This window comes from Psittacula echo (assembly GCF_963264785.1).
Source record: "Psittacula echo genome assembly, chromosome: 2".
Lineage (NCBI taxonomy): Eukaryota > Metazoa > Chordata > Aves > Psittaciformes > Psittacidae > Psittacula > Psittacula echo.
The window spans coordinates 119,064,146-119,079,499 of NC_137737.1; the positions used below are offsets into that span (position 1 = coordinate 119,064,146).

The 15,354-nt window shown below is 36.8% G+C and overlaps 1 protein-coding gene across 1 annotated transcript in view; it reads right to left on the reverse strand.

The window, feature by feature from the left end:
* Window positions 1-15,354, reverse strand: part of ST18 (ST18 C2H2C-type zinc finger transcription factor) — a gene marked incomplete at its 5' end in the record, with an annotated part of 68,894 nt that overhangs the window by 41,860 nt on the left and 11,680 nt on the right. The window contains 2 exons of the mRNA XM_080610901.1: window positions 2,382-3,179; window positions 7,351-7,541. Of these exons, the coding sequence (XP_080467027.1) occupies window positions 2,382-3,179; window positions 7,351-7,541 (989 nt within the window). The remainder of the gene's footprint in view (window positions 1-2,381; window positions 3,180-7,350; window positions 7,542-15,354) is intronic.

Genomic DNA, 15,354 nt, shown 5'->3' on the forward strand with positions numbered 1-15,354 from the left:
ATGTCAGACTCTGGGAAGCGGGGACAACCAAATAAAAGCTGAGGTGTGAAACAAATAAACAAACAAAAAGCATCTCAACCAGAAGCCATTCCTTAAATATCACAGATCTCTAGGCTGTAGGTTCTTTGTTAGGAAACTGAATACATGCCACTTTACATTTGAGAGGCAGTGCAAGCAGCTCCCTCCGGTACACATGGCAATTCTGCTTTGTGGAGCAGCCCACAATGACAGTGAAAACATGGAGCAGCCGATACCCTTTCAAAGGCGAGGTCTCAGCCCAGCCCCACAGCTACCACTCTGTAATGGCCACAGTGCATTCCCAATTTTTATTTCAAGCACCTAGAATTGTGCAAGAAGCACAGGTCAGAAAGCCTTTATTGGACATCCAATGCAGGATCAAAAGTCTGGGCGAGAAAGGAATGAATTCTGGTCCAGAAATTCTCTTGTGAGAAATCTGGAGGAAGTGGCTTCATAAATTGCTGAGGATGGTTTTAGCTCCATCTGTGATTGGCTGCCAACAGCATTCTGCGCCGGAGGAGAAAACAGCTGTAGCCAGCACAGAGAGCAGCCTCCTTCAAGCTCATTTTGTTGGACTGTGAGGTAGGACTTGCTCAGGGACAGGATCACCAGAGACAGCTGAGGGTTAAACTTCCTGGAAAGTTTTTAGGTAAAAAAAGAAAGAAAAAAAATTAATAGGGAGGAAAGAAAATAGTCTAGGCATCAACAGGAGACTTTTTAGAATCACTGCAAATGGAAGTGCTGCAACAGTGGATAGGAACTAAAGAGATACCCTGAAATATGATTTAAATTTCCCACCACTGATTAGAAAGGTTTATCATTAAAAATATGGAAAAATGTAAACTTCAGCCATATTTTTCTGATGCAGCACCTAAGAAAGGAAAGTAAGAGCTGAGGGGTTTGATGGTGGATTTTTTAGAAATAAAACCCAGTTTACTATGTAAAGTGGAAAAATTATGTGCCTGATGCTACTTTGACTAAAAACATGTGTTGTTTATGCAACATGAACAAAGTTGAATTTGTTCCTCCAAGAGTGTTACCTCTTAATTCACCTGCAAACTACAGCTAATAATTATTATTAGGCAAATCAGGAAGGGCCAGGTTCTGCCATGCTTACCACCACTGTTCCTTCCTATGTGTGCTGTGAGAAAGTCACATTGACCCCAATGTGAACCTGGTGAGCACAGCAGGTCTCAGGATAAGAAAAAGTATCTGTCAAATTCCTGCATATATCATAGTCATCTGAGCAAATGAAGGTTCATGTACTTTAGCAAGGAGGTAGATTAATACCATGCATGCACAGGTTTAGACATGCTAATGAAAATACTGCTTGAGACAGAAAAATTAGATGCATACATATTCCTCCCAAATACTACAAGTGATGTTTTACAGTTGCATCTCCTAGAAAAACTAGTCAGTTATACACTAAATGCTTTGGATAACTAAACTACTATAATATTTGCCATGGCCACAGGGACTACTCTAAAGTAACATTAGAAACAAAAATCATTTATGAAAACCAGAAATTGCAGCAATTCTAGGGTGACCTCAGTATATTTGGAAGCCTAAAAGGAAAAGTCAAAGGACAGATGAATGTAGTCACTTACTACAGCAGAGAGTGTGCTTATAAAATGACATCTCTTGATGTTCTGTAATTATCCTCAATTGAGGAGTTTCATGCAAGAGAGCCTGGTTTACATATCAAACCTAAATCTTTTAAATCTCCATTTCTGGAAGCCTGATAAAGTACCACAAATGGAGCAATGCTCCTACATCTTTGTAGGATGCCACAAACCAGCAGAAACAATAAAGATTTTGGAACTTACTGGTAATTCTGTTGATGGTGAGTGAGGCAGAAGAGCATGGCTTACGCTTTCCTGGCTCAGAAATGCTGGCTGTAGCAAAATGTAATGTTGATATGTGAAGTAGACTGAACTGAGAAAAAATATGGCTTAGGAATTAGGTGGTATATATGGAAGAGGACAATTTTTCACCCTAAGATTTCCTTAAACAATGTTTTAATGCCTTCTCTTTTGGCTGCTGAAATGTAGGAGGTATGTATTAGCGCCCTATGGAGGAGGAGGCAGAGGAGGAGGAAAAGGAGGAGAAGGAGTGTCAGTGCCAGCTACACAGCCCTTTTAGTACCCATTACTGATCATTTCACATAGCGGTTTGGCAGGAAGCCAAGTGCCTACCGTTTAACCTGGTTAGCTATAAGGCACTAGTGTGAAGGTACATAATTAACAAAATTACCAGCTAAATTCCAGATTCTTTACTGTTGCTATAAACCCCAGCTCAGAAACCTCTATCAGCCATGGGATAAATGCTTAAGCCAGTAAGAACAGCCAAAAATGCTTCCTTACTTTTGTTGCTGTATATCTGTCTCCCACCAATGTCAATAACTTTGGTTTGTCTCCTTTCCCCTGCTAGATGCTCCAGGAGAAACCTATCCAGTTCCTTGTACGTGCTGTGAAACACATGCCCTTGCTCTGCCTGCAGAGCAATTGCTTGTTCTAGCAAACTCAAGTTCCCTTTTGTTTTGTCCAGCTCAACCGACACATCTGTGGTTTCTGACAGGCACTCGTTGTCATCTTCTTCACTTTCAGGGAAGGGATTCTGAATTCTCTTCTCGAAAGGCTCTGGGTGAGACTCCTGGGATGTTCTTAGCTCTGTTTCTGAGTCACAAAGTGTTTCACAGAGGCCAAATTCTACCTCTTCCTTCTTAATTTCTGGGACTTCCAGGATGCTAGGTTGAGTACACTCTACAGTATACTTCTGAGTTACATGGAGCTTTACACTAGTTTCTTCTGAGAAATTTGAGGAGCTATCCCACTCATTGTCCATAATTTCAGAGGTACTTTCATTTTCCTCAGATGAACAGTATTTTGGGTCAGAAATGACAGTCTTTTCCTTTCCTTCAGCTGAGTTAATCATGTAACATTCATCAGTGTCATCACTTTCTGTTTTTAAGGATTGAATGCCACTATCATTTAGCTTCTCTCCTACTCTTTGACTGGGTGCATCTTTTGTTAATTTTCCCACGTTCATCAAAGATTTGGCCATGGAATCTTGATAGCTGGAGTACTTATCTTTTCTTTGACTGGAATTTTCTTGCTCACCCAAATGAGGGGTTTCCTCAGATGATTTTGGAGCACTTTCTTCTGCATGAGAAAAAGGTAAGAGAAAAATACATAAGAATAACTTCTTTTTGTATCTTTTTTAAGTGATATGGAGATATTTATTTACCAGTCATCATTTCGTTACTCAGAAGTAATGTGAAATGACTGAATTCACACCAAGGCTGTCTTCGAAATGACTGCTTGTGGTATCATGAAAAGCCCTTCTAAGATTATGTCTACTTTATATTATAACTTCAAAGATATATGAGAAAGAAATACGTTGCTATTTTTCACTGATGGTGAAGACATATATTACCTTTAAAGTCATGCACATTCATGCACATTTATATAAATATGATGTGCCATATATAGATAAATATTATAAATACACACAGTCTATATACTGTATGCATATATACATGCACACACACACACACATTTTAAAATTCCTCTGACCTATTTTCACTTTTCCTTCATCTAAGATTCTCAAATATTTTCTCATAATATATCCTAATTACTTTCCCAGTCACCCCAAATCCCATGAAAGACCTTGATGGAAAAAACCTCAGTCCTTCACAAAAGGCAAACTCCTGGTCACCATTGCAATTGCCACATTAAGTGATAGATCAGGTCATGCACAGGCAAACAGAAATGGTTGTTATGTACAGACTCATAAAGGACTTGTTAAAGACACCACTGAAGTGCATCCTGTCTTTATCAACATCTTTCTTCAGAAGAAAAGCAGCAGCCAGCAGGTAATAGAGGCTGCATGCAAGAGAGGTTGTCGGTGTGGAAGACAATGCGCCTTTTGTATTTCATTTAATTTTTTATAAACATTTCCTCTGACAAGGACACTCAAAAATACATCTCCATCATCTTCCTTTCTGGTAATTATCTCTCTAAAATCAACACTGGTTTGCCAGGATCAAGTAAATATTGCCATAGTAACTAAAAGCATTTTTGGATGAAGGGAAGAATTTAGTCACAACACTAGCCCCTTCAATAATGCTGATTATAGGGTACATTCTTTTGTTGGGATCTATTCAACATAAACTGAAAAATTTAACATTTTACTTCCTAGAAAGGAGGATGAACAAACATGCACAGACTATTTCATAAGATGTGCCTGTCCTCTCCTGAATCAGAAGAACTCCAGGTTTAAATAATAAATTAAGCATAGTCTAAAATGCAAATGAAGTTTCTCTCAATAGCACAGTGAGCTATTAAGAGAAAGTGTAAAGGGTTATGATAATTTTAAAGTATTATGAACTACAGAAAACAAATAAAAAGCATTTTCAGTGAATATGTCCAATTCATTGAACTATTCTCTCAATCCATTTAACTACCCACATGTGTACAATAATGATTTATAGACATTATACCTAATTATGCATATTTGGGCTGTGTTAGAGTGCCTAACAAAAGCTCTAGAAAGCAACAATTACCTCTGTTGCTTAGCTACATAGTTTAAAATATTCCTATTAAGTGCAGATTATTGTGGAGGGGAAAAGGGGGACAAAAATGCACATGTGCACCACAATGCATTTCACTTTACTGCTGCCAAACTGTTAGCATTTTGGGTCATTTCCAGTTTACATAATTGTTTGGTTCAACTGTTTGTTATATGTTAAAAGAAAATATTGATTAATTCTTATTCTTCTTCAGAAAATTGGACTCATGCAGGGAGAGGTGGCCTTGTGCACTGTGTGCATAAAGTTGTGTTTAAATATAATGTCTGTAAACCTTGGTGTAACTTTTTAGCAGCTGGCCTAGTACCACACACATTGCAGTATTCTGAATAAAGAAGTCTGCTCTCTTTTCACATCTCAGCAAGTAAGAATGATGATTTGGCTCTATAACTAACTTTAGTCTGATGAGGTTTTATTATTTTCTCCTCTGCCATTTGGAAAATAACAGAATCCCATCAGTGCATCCTTTGACAAAGTAAGAAATTCTAATTTTAAAAGAAATCTCCCACCCTTCCAAAGGAAACAAACCAAAGTTGGTAACAGTAACAGGTCTTTTCAGCTATTTTTGTGAGGCATGAAATGCAATATAAATAAATGCATGATAAGAGAGTTTTACTCCTTTAATAATCAGTGATTTTTAAATGTTGTGTTTGCAAATTTGTTATTGAACCAGTCTTAATGGCTCAGCTGTCCCAGCTTTGCTTTTCACTTCCACAGGCTGTAAATTTACTTTAAAAATAACCAAAACTCAGCTTGGTTTACAGTTGCATCAATCCATGTACTGGACCAGCATTAACTGGTGAACAGACAAGAGTCATAAGACCATAATAAAATGAGCAATATTACACTGAGAAATTACAAATAAACTCACCTTCCCAGATCAGCTGTATGCTTTAAATGAAATTTGTTTTGTAGCTGGAAAAATTACTGCAAAATGGATAAGTTGTATTATCACTAACACAAGCAGGTTGGGAGAAATATCACTGGTATCAAACAAATCATTTTGAATTAATGTGGTTTTTTATTTTTGACTGAAAGCCTTTGTGCAAACAAGGTTCCCCTACATTTATATCAATGAATCTGGCCCAACATTTGCCCTTTTTTAAAAACAGAACCAGTTAAATAACTTTTGTTCATCTGTAGATGGCACAAGTTCTACCTTTACACCCATCATAAGACCTTTCCTTCACCAAGTTCTTCAAGCTGTGCAGAGGACAGACACAGGATAAAATAAACACATTACTGAGTTCCTGGCTCTGGATGGCCAGGAAGCAGGCTGAATCAATAAAAGAAAAACTGGCTAAAATCTATATATCTAAAAAAATAAAAAAAGCACAGCAACCACCCCAACACTCCCCCCCTCCCCCCCCCCAAAAAAAAATAGTCACCCAAAAGACAGGGGTATCGCCAAAAAGACATTGGGTATCACCTTGTTAATTAATGTTCTGTTTAAAGAAGGAGCTCCCTTCTAGGCTTTCACACTGATGTGGTGCAGACCCCTGGAAAATTTACAAGTGACAACTGAATGAAATCTCGGCAGTATAGAAATGATACACTCACTGATTTCAGTAAAACCAGGATTTGACTCTCTAATTTGAGAGAGAGACTTCTTCTCTGTGTTTTATGATGTTCATATGTATAAAGTTTGTTTTGTTTTGTTTTTAAGGGAATTTTATTTTGAGTGGATAAAAATATAAATTCCTAATCTCAGTTTCTCATAGAATCATTGAACAGCCCAGGGATCTTCAAAGGTCATCTGGTCCAACCTTTTGTGGGAAAGGGAGCATAGATGAAATTATTAAAAACCCCATCTTTCCAAAATACTTCCTAAGAAGAAGCTGAGGGGAAAATATATTACCTTTAAACTCCCATAGCAACCAGCAACTGAAAGGAATATGAATTAATTCTGTTTTCATATCATCTGTGATTACTAATTTCCCAGTGCCAGATCACATTGATATTTGGTATCTACTGATGACACCTGCCATTAAAACAAATGCAGAAGGTGTTCCACTGATACCTTCTCACTTGCCTGATTAATGATTTGTGTGGGACATCTTAAACCAATATGTGACAACCAATTTAGTTTGATATTTTTTTGTTAATCTTGAACATATCTCAACATAGAAAGAAAGAGCAATAAAGACATACTGTAGCTATAACTTTCTGTCTCCCTATTCTCTTCCATATTTATTATTATGCATGTTGTAGAAATTTCTATAAACTATTGGACATGTTTGGCTTAGCAGAGTAGGAATAAGTATAAAAGTGCTGAGTCTAATAATCGTGTTAAACAGAACACACACAGCAGTCACCCACATGAAATTGCTTTGCTAAATGTTAAAGTCAACAATGTTTTGCTAAGCGGGATTTTTTGAGGTTTTTTTGGGTTTTTTTATTTGTAAGAGCTCTATGTATTCCAAAAATCTGCTCTTCACAAATATGTTTTTCTTAGTGGTGGGCTGAACCTTGTTCTTTCACAGAGCTAGTGAAGAAGCAGATGTTGCTCCATATCTGACCTGCTGCAGTACTTGTCTCTCTGTGTGACCTACAAAGTGTTTACTAGATCCCAGGAGGAGTTATTGTGCAAAATAATCTGAAGTATGATGGTTAATCCTAGACAGAAATGCACCATTCCAACTCTGTTAGAAGCCAGATACTTTCCACATCCTCTTTCAAAATACTGTTCCTTATCTCCCTTCCTGTGGAATTCAGCTTCAAGCAGAGACATACTGCACGACTACCTGGAGTTGAGCTGCTTTCAAGGACACTGATCTCTTCCTGTAAATCAGTCCTGTCTTCATTTTCTTCTTTGCATTCCAAGCTGGGGCTGTAGTGGCGGGGTTTCATTAACAGGGACTTCCTTTTGTTGACGGGAACACCTGATATCAATTCTTCAGCTTTTCTCTTCTTAGCCATGGAGCATTTGTAGGCACTGCAATGATCAGTAGCCAGACAGAGAAAAAAAGAGGGAGAAGTGAGGGGTAAATTGTTTAAAAAATAGTACCTTCCTCTAATTTAGTTCTAAGTTTAAAAGTTAGGACTGAAAAAATTTTGATTCACTCGCAGATTCAGCAAGTTGTGTTTAGTGAATATTTAATTTTAGCTCATGTACTCGAAGTTCAGGGCACAGGCAAGTGCCATTGCTTTTCACTGCTGCTAAAATCTGTTTGGGGAAAGCAGAATGAGGAAGAAGACAACATCAAAAAACACATGACCTAACATTCTTAATCCTAAATAAGCATAACCTAATCCAAGCCCTGGTCTGCAGTAAAATAAATATACCCAGGAAAGGATGAACAAAACTGTGGCCTGGGTTGATAATCCAGAGAAACTGAAATCCAGTTATACTATGACATCCTGAGCCTTTGGCTCCATTACCTTTACATCAGTATGGATATCAAATCATGCACCTTGAGCTCAACAGCAGAAACCCTGTACGAAACACTGTCCCTTCAGAACATTTTGCGATATGGGTCCTTCTTTCAATCTCAGTCTCAGGTGCTGATTTCATTTAATGGACACCAGCCATAAACACCCAGTTTAAGCTCTTCTCAGGTCTCTATATAGACCTGAAAAAAGGTTCCTTCAGAAGGCTATTCATCTGACTTAAAACTAGATCTATGCGTTAAGCAGTGTGAGCCATCCCCTGGGAAATGCCTTACTCAGTCTAGATGCCTAACTTTCAGACGACTGCCGTGAGTGCAATATTTTGGAGAGGAAGATTTTTAGCAGAGTTTATATACTTTCTGTTCCAATTTAAGATCTATATATTGATCTGCTATTGATTTTCTTCTACAGATATTTAGCAAAGCCTTTGCTACCATGCAGCTGATCTTTATGGCATATAGATGCTACATCATTCGATACCTCACTAAAGAGGATTGAACTTTCAACCCTTTTTTTTTTTTAATAACCTTTTTGTGTGACTTGGCATGATCTCATTGTTCTCTCACACACAGTATTCTAAGAAATTTATGTAGTACAAATAACAGTGCTCATATATCTGTCAGAGATGAAAAAACTACATATATGAATCTGTGTAATCCACTCAGTGGTTTCTCGACCTTAGGCACCCTTAGGGTGTATTACAAATCTACATGATACCCTTAGGTGTTGGATTTTGCATTTTGCTCACTGTCTTAGCTGCAAGATTTGCAAAAAATCCATGTATGCAGAGAACTCCTATTGGTTACACATATTACAAGCTTAACAGCATAAATTAATCCTTCCAAGGTATCTTATGTGCACTGAATTGGCTCAGGTTCTGATTGTTTTGGATGAAAGCATATGACTAACTTGAGCTTTTTGTTAAAAAAATACCCATTTTTGGCTAAGCACCTTTTTTGGCTATCCATCATTGCAAACATGAAGGACATGGAAATATGAACATCTGCATTTTAGGGGGAATGTTAAAATTCTGCCATATGCATCTTAAATACTGAATATTCTTGATCTTCTCAAACCTAAAATGCTATGGGCATTAGAAATGCTGGCTGCTAAGCACCTGCTGTAGTTGAATATATTATGACTTCTGTGTTTCTGTTTATGAATAAAGGATAGCATGAATATCATATTAAAGGTCAGAATCGCAATGGTGTAAGCCTCCTGTTGGAAATGATGCCTATATAACAGATATAAGGGATGGGTGTAGTGTGAACAAATATGCATAATTTATTTCTAAGAAAACACAATCAAAAGTTTCTTGGTTTGTATTTGTGAAATGACAGTTCACACCACTCATGTTGTTTCAGGAAAACTGAATAAATTACAAATGTTTTAAACCTTTCACACAAAATTGTTTTTACCAACCAAAACTTTCACTACGTTTGCTGTTGATCTTTCTCATTTATTTGTCAAGCTTCAAGTTTACCTCCAGTAGCTATTAGTAGTAGTGAGACTATTTAGGACAAGATGAATTTACAGTGTTTAATTCCCCTGTGACGAAGTTACAGCTGTTTCTTACACAAGCATAATTAATAGATTTTTAGAACAGAAGATACAATTAGATCATGTAGTATGCCCCCTGTGCAACAGAGGTCACAGGACTTCATCTAGCTCTTCAGCTTTAATCCTGCAATTTGTCTGACTATTGTGTATCTTCCAGTCAAGTTAAGGGAAAATGCAGTAAAACCAGTAAGTTGATTGCAATATTCTTGCTCACTAAGTACAGTCTTTATCTAGTGATGTAATGTTTTAATCCCACTACTGTGGGCTAGCATAACAGCTATTAAACATGTCAGTTTTTCACCACAACTGTGGAAAGACAGTCAAACTCAGATGTTCAGATCATGGTCAAGACCAGTGCAGGGGTATTGCTGCCACCTGCCACCTGCAGATCTGCTCTGGGAAATGATAACACCACTTGACTGTAACCACTGCAGTTTGCAGCAGTAAATCAAAAGCTGCTACATCAGTGTCAGGACAGGAGGCCCACAAATCTGCTTGGAAGCTCATTGTTCATGGTAGAAAGTTTCTCCTCTATGAAAGATTGATGCACTAACTTCTGTTTAACTGTATTTTTTTCTGTATGACAGCAGCAACTCACCCAGATCTTCTCTTTAGTTCCCACCGTTTTAAAATAAGTGAATATATGAGATACAACTTAAAGTAAAATTATTCCTGACATCTTATCTTCTGATTACAGGAAAATGACAAAACACAGGGGTTTTTTTACTTGCAAATTGCTCTCCATAGGCCAGGAATATATTTCTCAGCTCCAGCAGAATATATTCTTGCTTTTGCTGTAGACTTTTTGGATTGCTGGTTTTGAGTTTTAACTGGATTCTTACAGTTTGCAAGAACCAATTTAAAGACCTACCATGTATCAGCAATTTCCTTTCTTTTCTACCTTACAGTGCTCAAAATTAAAACTGAAAATAAAACCATAAAAACAACTTTACAAGTCGTAGCTTTTTCAAGTACTTACACATATTATTAAATATTTGCTAAAGGACACTGAGAATTTAACTACTAGGAAAAGAATATATTTATGCCTTTTTAACATTCATGGCATGTCGATTTCACCTTTGCCTTTAAAAGTTTCTATTGCTCTCTTCTGCTTACGTACATTCACAAATACACTCATGTAAGTTAGCACAGATTTGTCAAGCTGCAGTTTGTCAAATGGTAAACCTATAATTTAGCTTCTCTATTACTCATCTCTTAAATTCAGCGTCTAATAGTTTTGTTGCTATTTATCAATAGCCTGCTTGTTGTCATGGAACACTGATTCAGCTGTCAAGGTTATTTGGTAATCTGAAGCTCATAAAACAGGAGAAGCTCTTTTTGTTATGAGCCCAAAGCCAATACGTTTTTTTTTTCCCCCCAGTTTAACTGTACTTAAATTTTAGGAATAATAAATCACTTTAGTACTATCTATAATAAGCAGTTTCTTTTACTATTATTTTTTTAGTCAGTGACTCAGTTACTAAAAACAGAATTGTGTCATTTATCAGAGTGTGAGCCAAGAGGTTAAAATCTTGGTTAAAATTAACCAAGAGGACTTGGTTGCATGTGTTCATCTTGAGAAATCTTTCGTATGTATTTCACACTTAAACACTTTTTTTGGGGAATTTACTGCATTCTTTCATCTGCTGAAAGTATATTTTGTAGACAGTGGTAGTATACAGGCAGAACAGTACATTAAATCTCCACTACAGTGCAATGCCTCAGAAGAAAGAGAGAGGTTTTAAGCAATCCTAACCATGTACAGCTTTTCTTAATGCTAGAAATTGTCATGCTAGACTTTTTTTGTAATTGGTTCATCTAAGTGATGTGTTTGTCAAGCCTTTAACCTGACCTTTAACCACTTTATAGCCAGCAAGGATTTGTTGTTGTTAATCTGCTGGCAAGACTTTCAGATCTCTAGGGATTTTTTTCTTATTCACAGCATCCTACCGATTGGTAAAGCATGATAACAGAGCAAAGAATTGCCATAATGGGTAAAACCATAGGTGCATACAGCCTGACAACTGGTGTTTACTAATGCCTGTAATGAATGCCATATAAAATAATAAAACCAGAACACACTTAATCTCACGTACTGTCCTTAGCTTCAAGTGAGAAAATAAATGTCTTTGAATATCAAGGCACTTACATTTATTGTCTAACACTACTTAAGGAGCCTGCTCTTCATGTGAGTTTGTGAAAGAATAATTAGTGGTACATTTTAATTGTTGAGAAAATTTTAAGTTCTTTACCTGAATTGCCTTTTGACTCTTTGCTTAACTATACTACAAAAGTAAGCATTAGCCTATTGAATTACAATTAAAGAAGATATCATCTTCTGGTCTGCAGAACAATTTAACTTCATACTAATAGTTACAAGGAGAAGGTTAGTCTAATTACTCCTTAATCACATTACAATTAAAGATGTTGTCAGATGCTTTAGTCCTCAGTCAGGTTTTGTTCACAACTTGCAGATGCCCTAGGACGCTGTGGAAGCCAGATAATACAGGAGGGAAAAGTTGTTATTAGAAAATTCAGGGATACTTGCCACTCACAGGTGAACCGGTAGCTTACAAATGTCTGTCATAGCTGGGCTTTCTTCTAAGAATTTTAAGACCATACTGAATCACAGGTACTTAAAAAGAACAGAAATTCTGAATGTCTTCCCTTCTTACTCCTCTTTTATGTCAGCTTTTTCTCTAAGAAACAGATGATCTAGATTCTGTCTAACACTCTAGCACAATGGTTTCCAAAGGTTTAGGCTTTAGCTGAAAGGATCTGATTCCCTGAAAACATAAATAATTCTGAGCTCCTTATAATTTGATGATGAACACGAGAAATCACTAGCACTGGATAAAGAAAGAAGATGATTTGCTCCTAGGATGGACCGCATGCCAATTGAAATGACATTGATGTTATTATTTACATCAAGCAGGAATGCCAGAGGCTCATAAAAGGAGCAGAAAGAGTGTTGGTAGTCTGATCACTGCAATGGAACACCCAAATGAGTGCTGTTAATTCAGCAACTTCAGATGGATAAGAGTGGTTAGCAGGGCAGGCAGAGAGAGACTATAATTCAATTGCTTGTCTTCATCATGTTTGTCTTCAGGTTAAGACACTCAGATTTATGTTCCATTTCCTTAACTAACCCAGTAAGACTGCACAACTGAGAAAATTGTAATCAAAGGTTGAGCTACAGTTTGTTGGCAATCTAAGACTGAGCTAAACAAGGAAAAATAGTTTTCTTTCTATTTAGTTTACATAATTCTTATAATTATTAAAATACATTAGAAATTCTGCCAATAAAAAATAATAGTTTTATGTAAAAATATTTTAAAAGGCCATTTGTTAACAGAACTGTGATGTGAGTTTTAGCAGATACAATTTTGGAGGCTAGTCCCAGAAACAACCACTAAATTCTTATTACTGACAAGAAGCTGAACATGTGTTTGCCCTGATTGCTACTCTGGAGTCAGAGTTATTGAAATTAATGTTTTCTTGTACTTTAAAAAGTAAAACTGAGCCTCAGTAACTTTTAGATAATCTATAACTGAGTTTGTTGTATTTCACTGATTCAGCCTAGCTGATGAAAAATAATCTGGAAAAATTGCTCCAGCTGGGAATTCCTGAAAAAGCATTTGGGAGATAATTCATTAGGCAAAAGTAATTTCCTTCCATCAAAATTTAAGCATTAAAATTGTAAGAACTTCTACCAATAAACTGTGTTGAAAAAAATCAGTCATTCACTCCCCTTGAATCAGTTTTTACTACAAACTCAGAACTAACACAACTTACTCCAACAATAATAAAAGAAAGTCTGTTCCTCATTTTTTTACCATAACATACAACAAAAAAGATTCATTTACCTCTTTCTAACAAAATCATACACTTGGCTTACAAGTTGTATCTGGGAAAGGGACAGAGGCTTTTCTTGGCCACTGTAGCAATCATTCCATGGTAAAAGGGCTTTCTGCAAATGGAAAAGTTTATTGCCGTACTTGAGCAATGCTCTTTTCCTAAAATGCCAAAGTTGTGAGAAGTTCAGGCCAGGGCTGGACCAAGATGAAAAGAATGCACGTGGGGTATAGATGGAAAGAAAGTTAAAAGAGACATTTTATTATGAACATCAATAAAGAGCAAAATAAGCTCAGTAACTTAGGGGTATTAAAGTGTCTGTCCATATACACGAAAGGTTTACCTAGGAAAAGATGAACAGAACTAGACAGATAATAATGTGGAGAAAATGCAGTATCATAACTGAAAGATGGCTGCAGCATGATGTTAAAAAATATATTTTATTTAAAAAAGACATATAAGAAAAGCAAAAGAGCTGTCATTGCCTTGTTGGTGAAAGAGGATTTTTTAGCCCCCATAAGAAGAGGTTGGGAGGAAATGGGGAATGGTGTTGAGTCATTATGTACTAAGCTTGGAGAAGTTTCAGACAGTTAACTAAATATTGTAGGCCAGCTGACCAAAAAGAACAACCGAACTGTGAAATAATTGAGCAAATGAAAAGAAGCATGCAAAAAGAGTGGAGCATTGGCATGTCAGCAATACCATAGGAAAAGGCATGCAGTTATGGTGAAATCTACCCATGTTTCAAACTCATTGTGATGCTTGAGGCTAAAGGACGATAAAGGCTGCAGTAGGCTCATGAAATGGATTTTTTTAAAAACCTATTTTTCTTTTATAACTCTAGTTTACTGTTTTAGCAGGGTTGTCTTCACAGGAAATGCAACTCAGAGCAGGACAGCACAGATTTAAATTCTGTTTTCTGGTTTTTCTTGTTTTCAGTTTGCAAGCTTGTAGGTTCATAAGGATATTCAGATCAAATAAAAAATAACACATAAAGCCTTTAACTGAAATACTATGTTAATGAAATGGATGACTTCTTCATGGTGCCATTCTATAGCTCATAGATTAAGAACTCTCTATATAGATAGAGTTGTATATTTGGACCTTTTTCTAAGAGATAAGTTATTTTTAGTAAAAGACAGTTTGAAGGAAACTTAATTTTTATTGTGTGGAGCTCAAGATGTTCTTAAACACAATAATATGAATGAATGCCCAAGAGCTGTGCCGAATCCAGCCTACCTAGCCTCTTTTTCATTTACTCACTCAATCTGTCCAGGTTCAGTAGGTCAATAAATTCCAGTGGGACCCAAGCCAAGAATTTGGCTTAGAATGGATTAAGTTTCTAGGCAAATCTACAGATCATCCACACAACCTTTACATCCAGAAAGTATTGCACGTGAGTGGTCATCCTGATAATACCAGTAAATGCTAAATAAAAAGCATATTGGTAACTACAGTCTGGTTAGAGAAGATATAAAGGAGATAAGCTCTTTTTATTTATTTATTTTTTTTGCAACAGAGAATGGGACTGTAAGTAATGCATTGTTAGGGGCCAGTACCTCCTTTTAATGTAGCAGGAGGTCCCATGGTTGCATTCTTTACCTTTCCTTGCTATCTCCAGGCTGGCCACAGTCTGTTTCAGCTTGCTTTTGCTTGGCTGTATACACCCTTGACATCAGTCAGAGCAATTCAGCCAGCCATAATATTTAACTCATGATTGATATATATGAGACAGAAGTCAGCAGTTGGCATTTCCATCTCTGTATGGCTTGTGGTCATCTACAGAGAAAAGATCTGCCATAGAGGAAACAACCATTTGGGGCTATAAAGTTCTGATGCATTCTGTCATGCAGCAGAAGGCATTAAAGCATAAGCAAATTTAAATTCCTGTATAGGGTTGGGAGGATAACATTTACTGTGTGCTGATGAACACAGAAGTTGTG